This window comes from Notolabrus celidotus, chromosome 17 (assembly GCF_009762535.1).
Source record: "Notolabrus celidotus isolate fNotCel1 chromosome 17, fNotCel1.pri, whole genome shotgun sequence".
Taxonomy (NCBI): domain Eukaryota; kingdom Metazoa; phylum Chordata; class Actinopteri; order Labriformes; family Labridae; genus Notolabrus; species Notolabrus celidotus.
The window spans coordinates 24,360,118-24,376,283 of record NC_048288.1 but is presented as its reverse complement, the minus strand read 5'-3'; the positions used below and the strand labels follow the sequence as shown (position 1 = coordinate 24,376,283).

Sequence of the window (16,166 nt, the reverse complement as noted above, 5' to 3'; positions counted from 1 at the left end):
CGGTGCTCTTTCCGCTGCTAATGAACTTACATGTGTAGTGTGATGTGCTCTCTGGTGAGTTAAAAGAAGAAACACCACATCGTACAGCATAATGTACATCACATAGCTGATATTTAATAATACACACTCTGAAGATATGAGGCTTGATGTTTCTGAGAATATGGATAAGCAGGAGGTCTGTTTGGAAAAAAAACTGCTGCCAGACACAAGTAAGTATACATTAATTTATATCATTTCATGGTATAAAATACAATACACAGAACAGATAGGAGCCAATATAACAGTTATAAATGTTAACACTGTAAAAAGTGAATACTACAAAAAGAGTCAGAAATATACATTTCACAGGTCGTTAATACTGCAGGCATTTAGGATGAGAACTGACACATTACAGTTATAAAGAATGACCTCCATTGTTTTTGCTCTCTGATAAAACTCACCATACCTTAATACGGGAACGTGGCTTTAAAAAGTTGTGTCCTAACAAACCTGACACCTGGTGCTAATTCTTAATGTTGGTCCGGCATGGATACAGCGTACAGTAAACTCTGTAGCCAACTCTAAACAAAGGTTTCATCCAGCTAAGAGAACGGGGCATTTTGCTCTACCTTAACCTTGTGGTTGGGTCGCATTAAAGACTTTTGACACTGCTTCAAGTATTTATGTTGAAAAGTCTCATTAAGTCAATGCTTAATCGACCTTGGAAAAGCTGCAACAGTTATTATTTCAAAGTAACAATGCATCTACTGTGCATTGTTAAGAGGTTGCTCTAATAAGCTGGAGATAAACTTGCTTTCAACTAGCATGTGCATGACTGCTGCTATGCAAGTCCTGCATCTGCAAGGCATGTTGGCATGCAGGGCCGTGTCCAGAGAGGTGGAAGGGGTGACATGGCCCTCCTTGTAAAGGGGTGCCACCCCTAAATCCTAAGCTATGATTGGCCATTTGCATTGTCAGAGGTGGGACTGTTCACGTTAAAATGGACTACTCAGGAAGTGTTAACAGGTTGGAAGTTGCTTTTCTGTATGTAAGTGTAGCACATTTTCCTTCGTCAGTGGCTTCAATTGTGAATTTCGACATTCTTTTTAAGTCTTTAAAGAACTGGTCTCAAAGGATTGATGTATTGCCACTCTATGTTGACCTTTATTTTATAGAGGAGAGGACAGTGGATAGTGTAGGAAACTGGGAGAGAGTTGGGGAATGACATGCAGGAAAGAGGCCACAGGCTGGATTCGAACTCGGGCCACCTGCTACATGGGTGCGCAACTTTTGGACACGCCCCTGTGTGCATGTCCTCAAAATATGCACAGATGTGGTTGCAAGATGCAGAATGCACATGAACAGTAGGGGCAGTGTAGAGGAGTAGGGGATGTAACAGGGTCAATACAGCAGCAGGGACATCTGTATAGTGAAGATGTGTGCCGTAGACAGATTGTGTTTCACTTTAGACATCAATGTGTAAACCTGCTCAACTGAATGGGAAACCAGAACTGGGAGGTCACATCCAAGTATGAAAGAAATTGTTGGATACACAGAGTGGGGGCAGTGCCTATAGTGTGCTCTGCCCATCATCATTCACCTGAGCTGGCTACAGAGTTTTGTCAGCTTATAGAACCATAGACTGTATAAAAGATGGACGTAGTATCCGGGACGTCAACCATCTGTTCTGAAAAGCTGTTTTGAGGCCAATCGTCGGCGGCAGCCATATTGCTGCTGTGGAGCCAGTGTGACGTAAAGAGGCGGAGTTTGAACCTCCTAGTCAACAGCTACAGTGTTCCCGCAGTCAGCTGTGCCTCTCATTGGAAGACTCGTAATCTCAATATCTTTGAAATTGCCGCATTTGAAAAAAATGTACCCCCCTACAGTGTGAGCCGATCAAGACATGAGCTATCCAGACTACACTAATCTTTTGTACCAGGCTGTAGACATGTTTATTTCTGCTGTAAAGATCGGCTTTTTCCCATTCATGCGTATGTGACTTCCAGTACTTCCAGAGCCAGCCTCAAGTGGATCCTCGATGAACTGCAGCTTTTAGCACTTCCGCATTGGACTCATATTTTTAGACCGGAGGTTGCCGCTTGCTTAGAACTAGCACTATAGTAATCTCCTGGAGTGTCACCATTTTCCATCCCTCTTGCAGTATCCTTCAGTAAAATGCTTTATGCCTATCCAACAAACAGTGTCCCCAGGAACCTATTCCTTGCTGAAATTTGGCCAGTGCAACTATAGACTGTAAAAAGAGTGTGTAAAAAATGGAAGAAATCTCAGTGTCGTCTTCTTTTGAAGCTCAACGTTGGCACTTACTGACCCAATGTAACTTTTTTGTCAACTTGGGAAAGGTAGACCGATGGAGTTGAGGCACTGAGATAAAATCAAATCTGATCTTTAATATTAAGCTTAAATACTTATACATTTTCTTATACTCAATTATATATCACATGCTTTAACAGAGCAAACATAATCTATAAACAAAGAGATTTGTTGTATATCCGTGTTGATCATAGCGTCAAAGGGGGATTGTATATCTTGTGAAATACACTGCCAATTTGCCGAGTAATGTTAGAATACTGATAGCGCTCTTTCATCCGTACAGTAAATATGAAACTACAGCCACCAGCCTGTTAGCTTAGCTTAGCATAAAGACTGGAAAAAGAGGAGAACAGATTGATGGAGGAATGGCCATTCAAGTCGAAACCCTTTCAAAAGACGGTGTCCTCCTCTACACCCGCGTACCAAGGGGTGAGTCTTACTAAGTAAGGTCTGGGATTACAAACTTGTGGCTCTGGTAAAAGCTCTGATGAATCCAGTGAGCTCAGAGACCCTGTGGGAGATCCTGACCCCTCGTAAGCATAGGTTCTCAGACAGTCAAATGGGGGAACATAAGGATCCTGATCAGCTTCTGCCAGCCTGTCTAGGATAAACTGCCTGAAGACCTCATCCTCCGGCCCGATGATGTGTGATTCTCGGAGGGACATCCGTATGCTCGCTCTGACGTCCTCCCTCCTCAGCCTCCTCTCTTTCCTCCTGGGATGAGGGCGCAGCGGGACGACAGGCTGGCAGAAGCTCAAGTCTGCTCCTCCTCCCCCCTTTTCTCCGTAATACAGCACCTTCTGCGACACCGTCTCGGGCAGCTCCAGTTCCTTCACCTCCACCTCCAGGCCCTCCTGCTGCTTCCGCCTGTGTCTCCTCAGCACCAGCATTAGAACTGACAGCACTGCAGACACAACACAGCAGGAGATCATTACAGTTAAACACCAGGGCGTGAGCTTTGTGTGGAAAATAGCAGCTCTGTTGCCGGATGGAGCACGGATAGAAGAACAACAGCAGCAAGATCTGATTTCTGCAACTTGTTGTGGATGCAAAACATCAAACGCAGGTTAATTATGCAGTGATTTATTTTTTTAATTTCAGCTCACACATTAAGTTTTTTTTCCTGCAGAATGCTGAAAGAGCTTGTTTTGTTCTTGATTGTTTTCACAGGATTTTGTGCTCATCCGACACAATGTTAGCATAGCAGGTATTGCCATTAATCTTTCATGTGATGGGCACAGGGAGGACACAAAGCAGCCGAGGTCATAATAAAGCTCTTCACTATGCAAACCCATCAACGTCCCAGGGTGGCATTGCTACTGATGTATTGCAACCAATACGCTCATTACCCGACATCATTGCTCTGCAAGCTTTCAGCATTTTAAAAGTGTGTGTTAAAGGCACACTGGTGAGTTTTTAAAAGGGGGAAATCAAATGAAAGTGCGGATTTGTTAATGTAAAATCCTGCTGTTTAGCACACGTTTTCATACTTGCCTAAAGGATGTGAGGGTGGAACTGCTTTAGCTCAACAGATCCGCTGAAAAAGAGTGACTTTTTTTTTACAACATGTCAGTGAGATTGGCATTGTTTCAGCTACCAATTTGTATCAGAAATAAACTGACTTCTGGTAAATCAGGAGGTGAGTCACCTGAGGCGTAAGTGTTGAGGTAAGTTATCATAGCTGTTTTATTATTCAAACTGATTCCTGTTTTCTATCTTCTGAAATTCTCTGTCTACATCACTAGGGAAGCTACTCCTGAAGTCATAGTGCAAAAACAATCAACTCTCTAGTACTCTTCACTCTGCCTGTGTAAACAAAACACACTACATTCACAACATGCCTCTGAGAGGGAATAATCATGTTTAACCAGACGCCTGCCTTGTCAATCTCTCTGAGAACTCTTGGCAAAAAATTCAACAGAAAAAGATCTTTGGTCTTTTTATTGACTAGTGAAAGACATGAAGACACTTCTTCAGAAACAGAACCTCTAGATGATTTTCTGTGAATTTCTTTGCTGAGTGTAGTTTTAATTTAAGTATATCAAAGGCCCTCTGTGTGTCTGCCTTTTACTCTAGGGTAACTTCTGACCTGATGGAGTTTTGAAGCGTCTGGCTATGCAAAAACACAAAAACACAAAAACAACACTCCGTTCCTTCTGAAACTCTGTTATATTTTAAATCAATTTATTTCCCTTCTAACAAGTTTAAATTTGGAGTCCTTTCAAGTTTATAAATGGAGCTCCGACTTTGAAGGTAAATTCTTGGCGTGAAGTTAAAGTAATCCTGAACACATCAACAAATAATAACTAAGATGGAGTGTTTCAATAAGTAAAAACAACTGTGTAAACTCTTCTCCTGACAGAAGTATAGCAATTAGCTTAGACGCTTAAAAGTAAGGATGCAAAAACCAACAACAGTTTTGCGTTTGTTATTTATTTCCACTCTTACTTATTTTATTAATTATACTGTGTTGATTTTCTTTTCTTTTTTAAGTATTTCTTATTTTTTCATGCCTTCTATAATTCTACCATCGCTGTTGTTTTCTCACTGTCTGTTACTCTGTGAAGCACTTTGGGCTACATGTTTCTATGTATGAAAGGTGCTATATAAATAAAGTTGAGTTGAGTTGAGTATTTTAAATGTGTAGTTTGTGCACACCTGAGGGTAAGACAGGCTAAGATTGAGTGAGCAAGAGACAGACAGAAAAACAAAGGACATGTCATCCCTACCATGTGTCCTTACTTTACAATCTCAGTTATACTATTTCGAAATGTAGAAGCCCAATCATTTTTTTTTTTTAAATCAATCTAGCTTCTTCACATGTCTCCTTTTTTCAACAATGACCAGTTGAAGAGTCTTTCCCTTGACATAGACTGTATATGTTATGGACAGCATCGCTCCGCATTTTCCCATTGTACGGTTTTGAAGCCACAACGCAGACATCTTGTACATTTTCTGCAGCCAGAGTCTGCAAAGTAGGGAATTTGTATGTTTCAACGGAACAGGCTCCGCCCTACAGCGTACCATCCCAAGGTCCTACAGAGTTTCTCCCTACGGCAGCTGTCAAAGTAAAACATGGATGTAAAACCTCGTTTTTTAACCTCTAATAACTAACGAAAAAGAAACTTTTCAGAAAAAAGAAGCCTTGAACACAAAACAGTCAAATAAATAACTACATATCACCACAGCATACGGATGTATTTATGTATGTATTAAGTTTGACCGCAGCGCCATTCAAATTAATGGGGGAGACAGAGTTTTTGACCTATACTGCAGCCAGCCACGAGGGGGAGCAGTTTTTTGTGGCAGCCTCACTTCGAGCTGAGCAAGATGACATCCATTTTATATACAGTCTATGTTCCTTGATACTAAATGACTAATGTCTTCTTTATCAAATCAAAGTAATTCCAAAATCTTCAAAGTAGTGTTAGCTAGCTCTGGAACCTCCAGATGCTTTAGCTGGAATGCTTCCACTTGACATTGCTAACTAGTTAATGCTACTTTACAACATGATTATATCTAAATCATAGTATCTTCTTTTTAAAGTCTTTTCTTGCCATTGGGAGATAAGTGATGACAAACTGAAACATTCATGTGACTTAAGCTATCTAACAGTGTGATCTTTTGCCTTAGATGCTGTAGTAATTGTTTGAAGACTTCAACAAGCTAGCAGAGCTACAGCAACACTTGACGGATGTTGTGACCAGTAGCTATTGCAGTTTGAAGAGGAAAATGTAAAAATATGAGTTAAATGTTGTGTGGGGAAAGTAGATTTAAGATTGGATATACATGAAGGTAAATAGAAAAACACTGTAAAATGATTAAGCTAAAAAAGTATAAGCTTGGTAAGATTAAAACAATTAGAAAATGAAGTTTTCATTATTTCTGATAGTGTTTCATTTTAATTGTCTGTATTATTAATTGATGTATTCAGATACAACTGTATTCTGAGACATTATTTCCAACATTTGTCAGTTTTTGGGGCTCCATGATTATACAAAATTCACCAAATGCACAAATCTTGCAGCCTTAATTGCTCATTTCCTTAGTTCTAAGAGTTTTGATAATGACAGATTGCTTTAAAAACTCTCAACAGAAAAAATCGACTTCTTATTGAATTCATTCAACTTGCATAACAGACTGATTTAGTAGACTGCATTGGGCAGGGAAAACAAAATAAAAGCATTATTTCTTACCTGTAAGTGTGACCAGGCAGACCAGAAGCCCGATCAAGGTCTGCAGACTGACCCCCATAGACAGCGCAAGGGCCTCCACCCCTCCTGTGGGACAGTGACCGGCCGGCTGGCAGCTGCACACACTGATAGTTAAAGTGGTGGTACTAGAGAGAGCTGGAGAGCCGCTGTCCGTCACTACAACAGGCAGGAGGTACTGAGTCCGATCCTTGCGGGTGAAAGTACTCCTGCGTGCAACAATGCCGGCTGTATTGTCTAAGAATGTTGGAAAAAAGAAAAGCACTGGTGAAAAAAGAATTAGCACTTCTTCTAATGTGAGTGTGGATACCTAATGGGATGTTTGAGGCAGAAAAGCAAGTGAGGTGACACATTTAATGTGATTTAGAATATAATCTTGGCATTCTGAAAGTTGCAAACACCTTGTCAAATCACATTTTCTATGTGCATGAATGTAAATTGACAAACTGTCTCAGTGTTTGGGTTCATAAGACTTTCTCAAAGCACTTAGTAACTTTTTAGGAGTCCAATAAGCCTTTCGGCATATGCAAATGTGATCTAAGAAATGTGTTCCTTCTTGATTCATTATTCATTACCTGGTTGCTGACTGGACTGTTGTGCCTGCGTGGCTAACCACCCATTCCCTACACAAGCATACATTTCATTCTAACTTATTGGACACATTCAAACATCCCTCTGCTGCACACTTTAACAACACTGTTCGATTTTTACTGCCCATTTTCATTATACACTTGGAAAAAGGGGGTTGACTGATCACTGACTACAAGGCAAACACACTTTCAATTTACTCACTCTACAGGCTGTCAGCCACAAAAAAATACAACCCACTGAGAGTTTTTGTAACAAAATGTGGCAAAAACAACACTCACAGATGCAAAGTGTTTGAAATGAGACTCTTGTTAGTGTAACAAGAATGTAAAATAGTTACTCATACATGTTGTGCTTGTGCAAATCATCAGAATTCCAACCAACAACAAGTATTCTAGTGTAGCTTTATCTCCTTTTAGTTATTATTCAACCAGAAGTTGAAGTCAGTCATTTTAAAATGAAGTTTAATATCACCAAAACAGCAGTACAGCAGGTCATTCAGGAACTGGTTCATTGCACTGACAGTAACATTTTGCAACACAAGATGATAAACATGCATGGCTATTTCATTGAAAATTGGACAACAGCTGCATGCTTCATGATAGTGAATCTTTGACAGCCTGTTGACATATCATTATCGCTGTCAAGTCTGCATGATAGCTGTCGTAGCTTCCTACCAGCTATTTAATCATTCACTCTCCAAGGAGTTGCTGTCATCTCCATGTTAGTGATCACCAGAAATCTCTTCTCTTTGTACTTTGTGTGTTAAAACTTAATACCAGTACCAAATACCAAACTATACAATTTGAATCAAATAAGATATGAGTTTTATGGTGCGTTCCATTTGATTTCAGAATCAGAAATTCCAATGTCAGTCAAATATGTCAACCAGAACGCCATCTGAATAACGACTCAGAAACTCAAAGGAACTTCAGTAACCGGGAGATTGAAATCCAAGATGGCTGCCCCTGGTGTCAACATTTAAAAAGTTGTACTTTTAGTAGTAAACTAAATGATAGTAAACTATCATGTAGTGTTTAGACTTTAGACTTTTTTGTCCCCTTAGGGAAATTCTTTTCCACAGCATCTTTCTGCATTTCCACAGACATAGACAAAGACAAGAACATACACTGTAGGCTCAACAAACTGTCCACAAAGACATCAAAACTCAAACAGAGTTGTATAATTCAGCAAGGCCTTTTGTTCAGGCTCTCTAGAACAGCAGGGATCAGGCTCTTGCCAAGGCAAGTCCTGAGGGGAGTGGGATGAGGTTGGTGTTTAGTGAATGCGTGATGTCCTGTTCTATTGAGGTTGCGATGCATATGATGGCCCTGTGGTTTAAGTCTGTGAGGTTTGGTGTTGGGAGCGATTATTTGAGCTGAGGTGGTTATTGCCTGGTATTAGCTAACAATGCTGACAACAACAGGAGCTAACAACTAAGCAACTTTCTGACTTTGTTTTCAACTTATAGCTGGAACGCGGTCCACTTGGAAACATCCGACTGCCAAGGTTAATGGACTGCTATATGCTATAAAGTGCTACTATAACTTTCAGTGCTTTACTTTGCCATCAAAAAGCAGCCCATTTGTCTTGAACTACTCTCAGACAAGACACATACAGTACGTGTTGTTCTTTGCCTGCAGCGCACTAATGAGCTGTCCAGGTCTGTTGACCTTTAGAGAGACAAAAATACACCTTCTCTATAAAATGAGTGATTCGGACAGCGACGATGACATGCCGTTTACTGTGGACACAAGAGAACAACTTTATGTACCATCTAGAGAGCAAATCAACAGGTGGTACAGATGTGTAAAGCGTGATTGCATGCCTATGAAACCAGTGGCGTGTCCAGATGGATGGCCAAGGGTGGCACTGGCACTCCTTGAAATTTAATTGGCCACCCAAGGGGCCACCCCAAAATCCTAAACTGTGATTGGCTGTTTGCCTTGTCAGTGGTGGGGTTTCCGTTAAAATCTATAATTTGGGATGAGTTAAAAGGCTGACAGTAGATTTCTTTATTAGGGCCCTCAAATGTGACTTTGAAAAAACATCTTTTTTAAGACCTTAAAGAATTAAGCTTAGAAGATGTATGCCACTTTGTCATGTTTTTTTTTAAGTCAAAGGGAATATAACAACTGTTTAATACTTTAATGAAAGTAGGTTGTGAGGACAGAAAGGGTAAATGTCATTTCTTTGTAAATTCACTGTCAATTTTCCACATTGTGGACGAATAAAAGTTATATTCTAATCTAATCTAATCTAATCTAATCTAATCTAATCTAATCTAATCTAATATAATCTACCCCTGCCTATGTGAGAGCCTCAGTTGGGTCACCCTAGTCAAAAAGTTCTAGACAGGCCCCTGTATGAAACAAGAGAGCTCTTGCTGTCATGGATGGGACTTACACATACAGCTGCAGTCGCTTACCACTCAAAGTTCCCAGCCTCACTGAACGCTGCTTTTAAACCAACTTTCTTCAATTTTCAGAAGTTAAATCAATGCACCAGAAAAGATGTATAAAAGTGCATCCTCAAAGTAAGTTTTCTGCTCTCATTGATTTTTTTAATTGCACAATGACAAACCTAAAGTGTGCTTGATTTGTTCACCTAATCAAATACACTGTGTTAGCCGTTAAAAGGGAAGGCTAAGCTGACATAACAAACACTGCATCATTACGGTGTCAGCTGGATAATCTGCTTAAAAATATCACAAACTGAGATGCAAAAATATGTACTGTATATACTCAAAGTCAAGTTGACAATCTGAACTCAACTTAACTGTCCCTTTAAGTACTACAGTATTTAAATAAGCTACTTCACTTTTGGCTGAATCCAAGGCAGAGCTAATACAACAATTTTGAATGAATGAGATCGAAAGCTTTCGAGGTACCAGATGATTTAATTAAATATAACCTTGATTATCTCTGATGGTGAAATTTGGATTGATGTGCTTCTCAGGGACCATTGAGAAGTAGAAGTGGTGCCCCTCCACAGGGTCATCTGGATCAACTGCATTGAGCAGCTGAATGAGCTGAAACACAAAAAGACCCATTGAACGAAAAAATATGAGCAACACTGGTGTCACATGCACAAACATATTTCCTAAGGAGTCTACGTCATCATATGTGGCCTTTGTATTTCCTTTCTGAGAAATGTGGAGAATCTCATTGAGCAGCTTGGCAGTGTTATGGTAGAGCATGGTGTTCAGTAGTCAAATGGTGCTTTGTGAGTCCTTCACCGTTTCAGAGCATAATGGTAGAAGTGTAGTCACAGAGTATGACACAATACACTGTCAATATTCATTAAGTATGTCATTGCCACTCTTTTATGCGTTAAATCATGAACATCAGTGCATCATAATATACATACTTCACCCGCCTGTGTTCCCTCACAGATATATGGCTGGTAATCTCTCGCAAGCCTTGGCACATTGTCGTTTATGTCCAGCACTTTGATGAACACCACCACAGAGGAGGATAAATGGTCCTGCGCTGCAGTAGTGAAGATAGACATTTGCAGGAGTCCACTGGGTGCATGTATCATAAATGCTTTGTAAAAGCTTTGACAAAATAACACTTAAGACTGATAAATGTTTCTCCCTCTCAAAAGAAGACTGTGGAGTAAAAATGAAAAAGGACGAATACTTCACTGCTTTCATAACCAAAGATGAGTAATAGACAGAAAAACTAAAAAAAAAAAAAATGTATGGACATTTAAAATATCATATTCCTGCAAACCAAGAATATTTTTTCATCATATGTACTGAAAAAGTCCAGCTTTCATGATGATTATTTATTAAACTGTATATAAGTCAGCACTTTTAATTAATCAAGAAGTGCTGAATGTTGCTTGCATGTTTTTTTTACTAGTTTGATTTTTTGACATTTTGACCATTTACTGAATTTCCCTTAGGGATATATAAAGTACATTCTATTCTATTCTATTCTGTTCTATTCTATTCTATTCTATTCTATTTACTGATACTTTTTGCTTACTTTGCTCAAATACTAATCCATTCCCTTTAGCTAAAAAAAATCAGCTTTTTGTTCAATACTGTTCACTAAACGTTTTAATCAGTTGATTCATTACTTTGACACTTTTAACTGTTTATTTCTAAAATTAGCAGTTTGTTCAAGGTTTATCAATCAATAACTGTAAGCTAGCAATATTAACTATTTATTAATCACTTTTAGCTAACAAAGACCACTGTTAACTTTCAGTCATCAATTTTAATAAATAATTCAATATATTTTCTTAACTATATTAACAATTAATTAGTAACTTTTAGCTAGTGTTTTCAACTTTTTATTCAGCACTTTATGTTAACCTTTTCTAGTGTTTTTTCCTACATTTTTAGCAAAATATTTTCTGGTTTTCTTATGCTTACTCCAGTTCTTAGATATCTACACTGGCTTCCTGTCTGTCAGAGAATAGACTTTAAAATCCTGCTGATGGTTTATAAAGCACTGAATGGTTTAGGCCCAAAATACATTGCTGATCTGCTACTACTTTATGAACCACCTCGACCTCTGAGGTCATCAGGTACTGGTCTGCTTTCAGTCCCTAGAGTCAGAACGAAACATGGTGAAGCAGCGTTTAGTCATTATGCACCACATATCTGGAACACACTCCCTGAAAGCTGTAGGTCTGCTCCAACTCTCACCTCTTTTAAATCAAAGACTAAGACTTTTTTATTTGCCACTGCCTTCCTATCTTAGATTATTTTAACCCACTTTAAATAAAAATTTTAATGTAATTTTTAATATATTTCTAATTTTCCTTTTCTTTTCTGTTTTATCATATTTGTCATTTTTAATGTGTTATTTTATGCTTGTCTGAATGTCTCCAATGCTTTTAATGTGTTAATGTAAAGCACATTGAGTTGCCCTCGTGTATGAAATGCGCTATACAAATAAAGCTGCCTTGCCTTGCCTTGCCCTTCAACAGTTCATTAATTTTTTCCAAGCTATTGTTTTTTCTACCTCGTTATTTTTAGCTCACTATGTGAACTATTATTATTATTATTATTATTATTATTATTATTATTATTATTATTATTATTAATAAATTATATTTTTCTTTGGCTTTTTTGCCTTTATTGGATAGGACAGCTGAAGAGACACAGGAAATGTGGGGAGTAGAGAGTGGGGGTTGACATGCAACAAATGGGCGACCGGCCGGGAGTCGAATCGGCGACCTCTGCGATGAGTACTATAGCCTCTATACGTGGGACACTTAGACTGCTAGGCCACCAGTGCCTCACTCCGTTTGAATAATTTACCAATATTGAAGCTAATGTCAACCGTTTTAAAATTATGTTTTGAGGGCGCAGACTTGGCCTCATGGTTAAGTTGCGTGCCCATGTAGTGCGGTCCGGGTTTGAAACCAGCCTGTAGCCTCCCATTCCCCCACTCTCTCCCAGTTTTCCACACTATCAACTGTCCTCTCCTCTATTAATAAAAAGGTGGAAAAGCCAAAAAAATAATAATAATAATAATAATAAAAATATTCAGTTTGTCCTTAGCTTCAGTCAGTACTGTTAGCTAACAATTTCAGCTACTTATACATTGTGGAACTGACAGCTTTAAATGCTGATTCATTACTTCTATCGTAACAATTCAACCGTTCAATTTACGTCAACAGCTTCCCAAATGTTTCAGTACTTCATCTGTTTAAACAACAACTAATTCTCTTGCAGCTAAGACTTCACTTATATGTTTTTTTTACCAGTAAATCCACAACTTTGAGCTATTTTTTCTATGTTATTACACTATTTTTTTTTAAATAAGTGAAATAACTGCATGAGCTTTCAATGTGACATGAGTCATCCACAGAGGTGAGTCACTGCTCAGTTAGACCGATTTTGCATCAACACTTTGCAGGACATTTATTCTGGACAGATTTTATGGCTAAGTAGGTAAGAGTAAAAAACATGCCATTGTGTAAGACATGAAATTGTCCTTACTTGTTTCCTTGGCTTCAACAGTAACATTGTGCCAATTTGAAGTCTCTCGGTCCAAAGCTTTAGCGACAGTTACGGTTCCATTGTTCGGGTCTATTTTGAAAGCTTTTGTTGAATCACTCCTTTTGTCAATTGAATATCTGGAAGAAAAAAGAAAAAAAAAAAAAGACAGGGACACGCACATTTAGCAGGCACGGTTGTTGTCTGGGCACACAAAACATTGCGATACCACGGGGAGATTAATTAGGAAAAATGCTCAATTTTTCAATCTGATGACAGATATCCGACAAAGAGAGAACACACAAAAGCTAGCAACGACAAATGGTAGGAAACAAAGCTTCTGACACAGATGGCGGGAGCTAAATTTTGTGGATTTTTTTCAATAAAATTAATTAGTTCTGCTTTAACTACAGTCTTTACTGTTTATCATTATGTGAATTTTTTTCTTTCAAACCTGCCAGAGAGCCTTGTACACGCAGACAAGAGAGAAATTTTGTTCAAGAGTTTTAAAAGTAAATATTAGTGTGGCTACATATTTTTTTATACATGTTCCTGGGTTTGTAACTTCACTTTAACAAACTTGAATTTCTTATCTACACACTGGGCAAAAACATTTGTTTGTGTATCTTTTCTTTCTAATTAACATGTCCTTTACACCATTATACCACTCATTGGCCATGGTTACATGATGTTTTTTAATTCTGAATTAATTATTCAGAATTAAATAATTCGGAATTATAGTATTCTCCTTCGTGTTTACATGGAAATAGTAATTCCAAATTGAGGTTTACATGGAAAACACGTTTAATCGTCTTTATTCAATTCTGCTTAAAGGTGCCATATCATGCACAATCGACCTTTTAATGGTTCTCTACCTAAAATATGTGTCCCTGGCATGTCTACAAACCCCCCGAAAATGAAAAAAATCCATTCTGCCCCTATTTTGATTTCTACACCTTTCTGTAAATGTGTGCTGAAACGAGCCGTTTCAGTTTTCTGTGTTTATCTTACATCACAACGATATCCAGTCTGTAACGGAAGCCAGAGCTCAGAGCTTGTTCAGCCCATAGACTGTATAAAATACAACTCAACTCCTCCTCCGTTTTTCATTAGGTGCACAAATGTGTGCTAACAAGGAGCTTAGGAGGGAGGTATGCTAGTTGTACTCTGTCTTAATAAACACAAAGGTCGGTTTTACTCCCCACGTCTGCAGATTTGAAGATCTAGTGGATGATTTTTATTATTCATGGGAAAGTGCTAGCGCTAGTTAGCATAGCCACATAGCTACATGTTCGTAGCTGTGTACCAAGACACACGTCGACATACTGACAAACAAAACAACAAGAAACACTAAATCTGTGACCAATCGTTCAGAAAGGTCCCGCTGCAGGCGCCTCTCCGTCAGGATCAGATTCTGGATCAAATTCAGAGGGTTGAAGGAAGTAACGTGGGTCTGTTAGCAGCCGTGTATATTCAGCCAACATGTAAACATTAGATGAACATGCTTGAGAGCCGAGGCCACATCCACTTCCTGAGGAGGCGTGGTCAGAGAGCTCATTCTCATTTAAAGGCACAGACACAGAAAACAGCCTGTTCTGAGCAGGGCTGAAAAAGAGCGGTTTACAGGCATGCCAAAATCTGATTTCAAAGTGTTTTTTTGAGCAATCAACTTTAAAGACATGTTTGGGGACCTCTTAGACCAATATAGTTTGATGAAAAAGAGCTTAATATGTCACCTTTAAGGTCTGGGGGTTGGGAAGGGTTCTAATTGGACAGGGGCCTGCATGACGTATTTACGTCTACCGGAAGAAAACAGACTCCAGTTCCTGCTTCTTTTATTTTCGGTTACAACATGGAAGACCACACAATAAGTGCAATTTTCGCTTTGATCTTGATTATAGTTTTGAATAAGCAGCTTGACACAAACATACTGCTTCACTTTCGTCAGCTGAGGAGGAGAAGAGAGATAGTGGACTGGAGAAGGGAGGTGGAAAACCGGACTTTGGCGAATCAAAGCCAACGGTTAGTGCAACAGCTGCTCTACCTCAGCCCACTGCCACATCCCACTAGCAATGCCAGACAGCAGTGGATGAAAGTGTGAAGCAAGGAATAATAAATAAATAGTCTTGGCTCGAGTCCAACGCTTGCTTCGGGCGGCCATCCTTGAATATGTGCCTGCCAGCATGAAATATGTACACCATCGGGACAGGACAAGGGAACGAGCATGCGCAGAACGGCCAGAATCAATTTAAAGTGGAATGAACGTATACATGATCGAGGAATTATTCAATTTGGATTTAAAATCAGAATAAACCAGCCACTTACTTCGGATTTAAATTTAATTCGGAATGGTCATTATCATTCGGAATCAGGTGTTTATAATGTCATTTTTAATCTTTTTAAAGATTGTTCAATTTTTATTCTGAATTAAAGAGTAATTAAAAGTCTCATGTAAACGTAGCCAGTGATACAAGTGGTTATGACACCAGGGTGAATTAGAGCAACTAAAATTACATCAAAGAATGAATCATCTATGTGAGCCACTTTACTGATAACAACATGAATAAGCCAATTTGACCAAAGCAAACTTAATCATATTTAGTAGAGCTGTGGAAACCCCTAAAATGTCAGTCTGAATTTATTAATCAATGAGACACTGTCACCAAAGGGACAGTAATAGACGCTAGGCTGAGGATGATATGCAGCACCTGCCACTCTTAAGCTATGTTGAGATGGACTGCAGGCACCAGTACTGCTGCTGTCTCCTCTGCAACGTGCCCTACTTGCAAATGACTGCAAATCTCAATTCCATATGCCACCTTGTATGGTGCTTTATTACATTCCGACGTCCTAGCCACGCCGCTTTGTGATAATACCACAGCAATAGATAGAAAAGCCTGTGAGGTATGAGGGGAAAAAAAAATCGGCATGATTTATTCAGCAGGGCTCATTTCCTACTAAAGTAATATGAGATAAATATGACCATGTACAGGGTATCCAGAGATCAAGGGTAAAAATGGATGCACCGAGCCAGTAACGGTATTTGAAATGGAATGATTTTTCACCCTGTGGAGGAAGCTGTCTAGGGCAGGTTG

The 16,166-nt window shown here is 39.0% G+C and overlaps 1 protein-coding gene across 4 annotated transcripts in view; it reads right to left on the bottom strand.

Moving 5' to 3' along the window:
* Positions 1-210: 210 nt before the first annotated feature.
* cdh19 (cadherin 19, type 2) overlaps positions 211-16,166 on the bottom strand; it is a 291,932-nt gene continuing 275,976 nt past the window's right edge. For 3 of the 4 annotated variants that reach the window (XM_034706572.1, XM_034706574.1, XM_034706573.1), the window contains 5 exons: positions 13,075-13,211; positions 10,479-10,600; positions 10,023-10,140; positions 6,507-6,758; positions 2,003-3,214 (listed from right to left, as the gene is read on the bottom strand). In XM_034706572.1, the coding sequence (XP_034562463.1) occupies positions 2,700-3,214; positions 6,507-6,758; positions 10,023-10,140; positions 10,479-10,600; positions 13,075-13,211 (1,144 nt within the window). In that variant the 3' untranslated portion in view covers positions 2,003-2,699. Of the gene's footprint in view, positions 3,215-6,506; positions 6,759-10,022; positions 10,141-10,478; positions 10,601-13,074; positions 13,212-16,166 lie in introns of all 4 variants that reach the window. The other variant, XM_034706575.1, reaches the window with a different exon arrangement.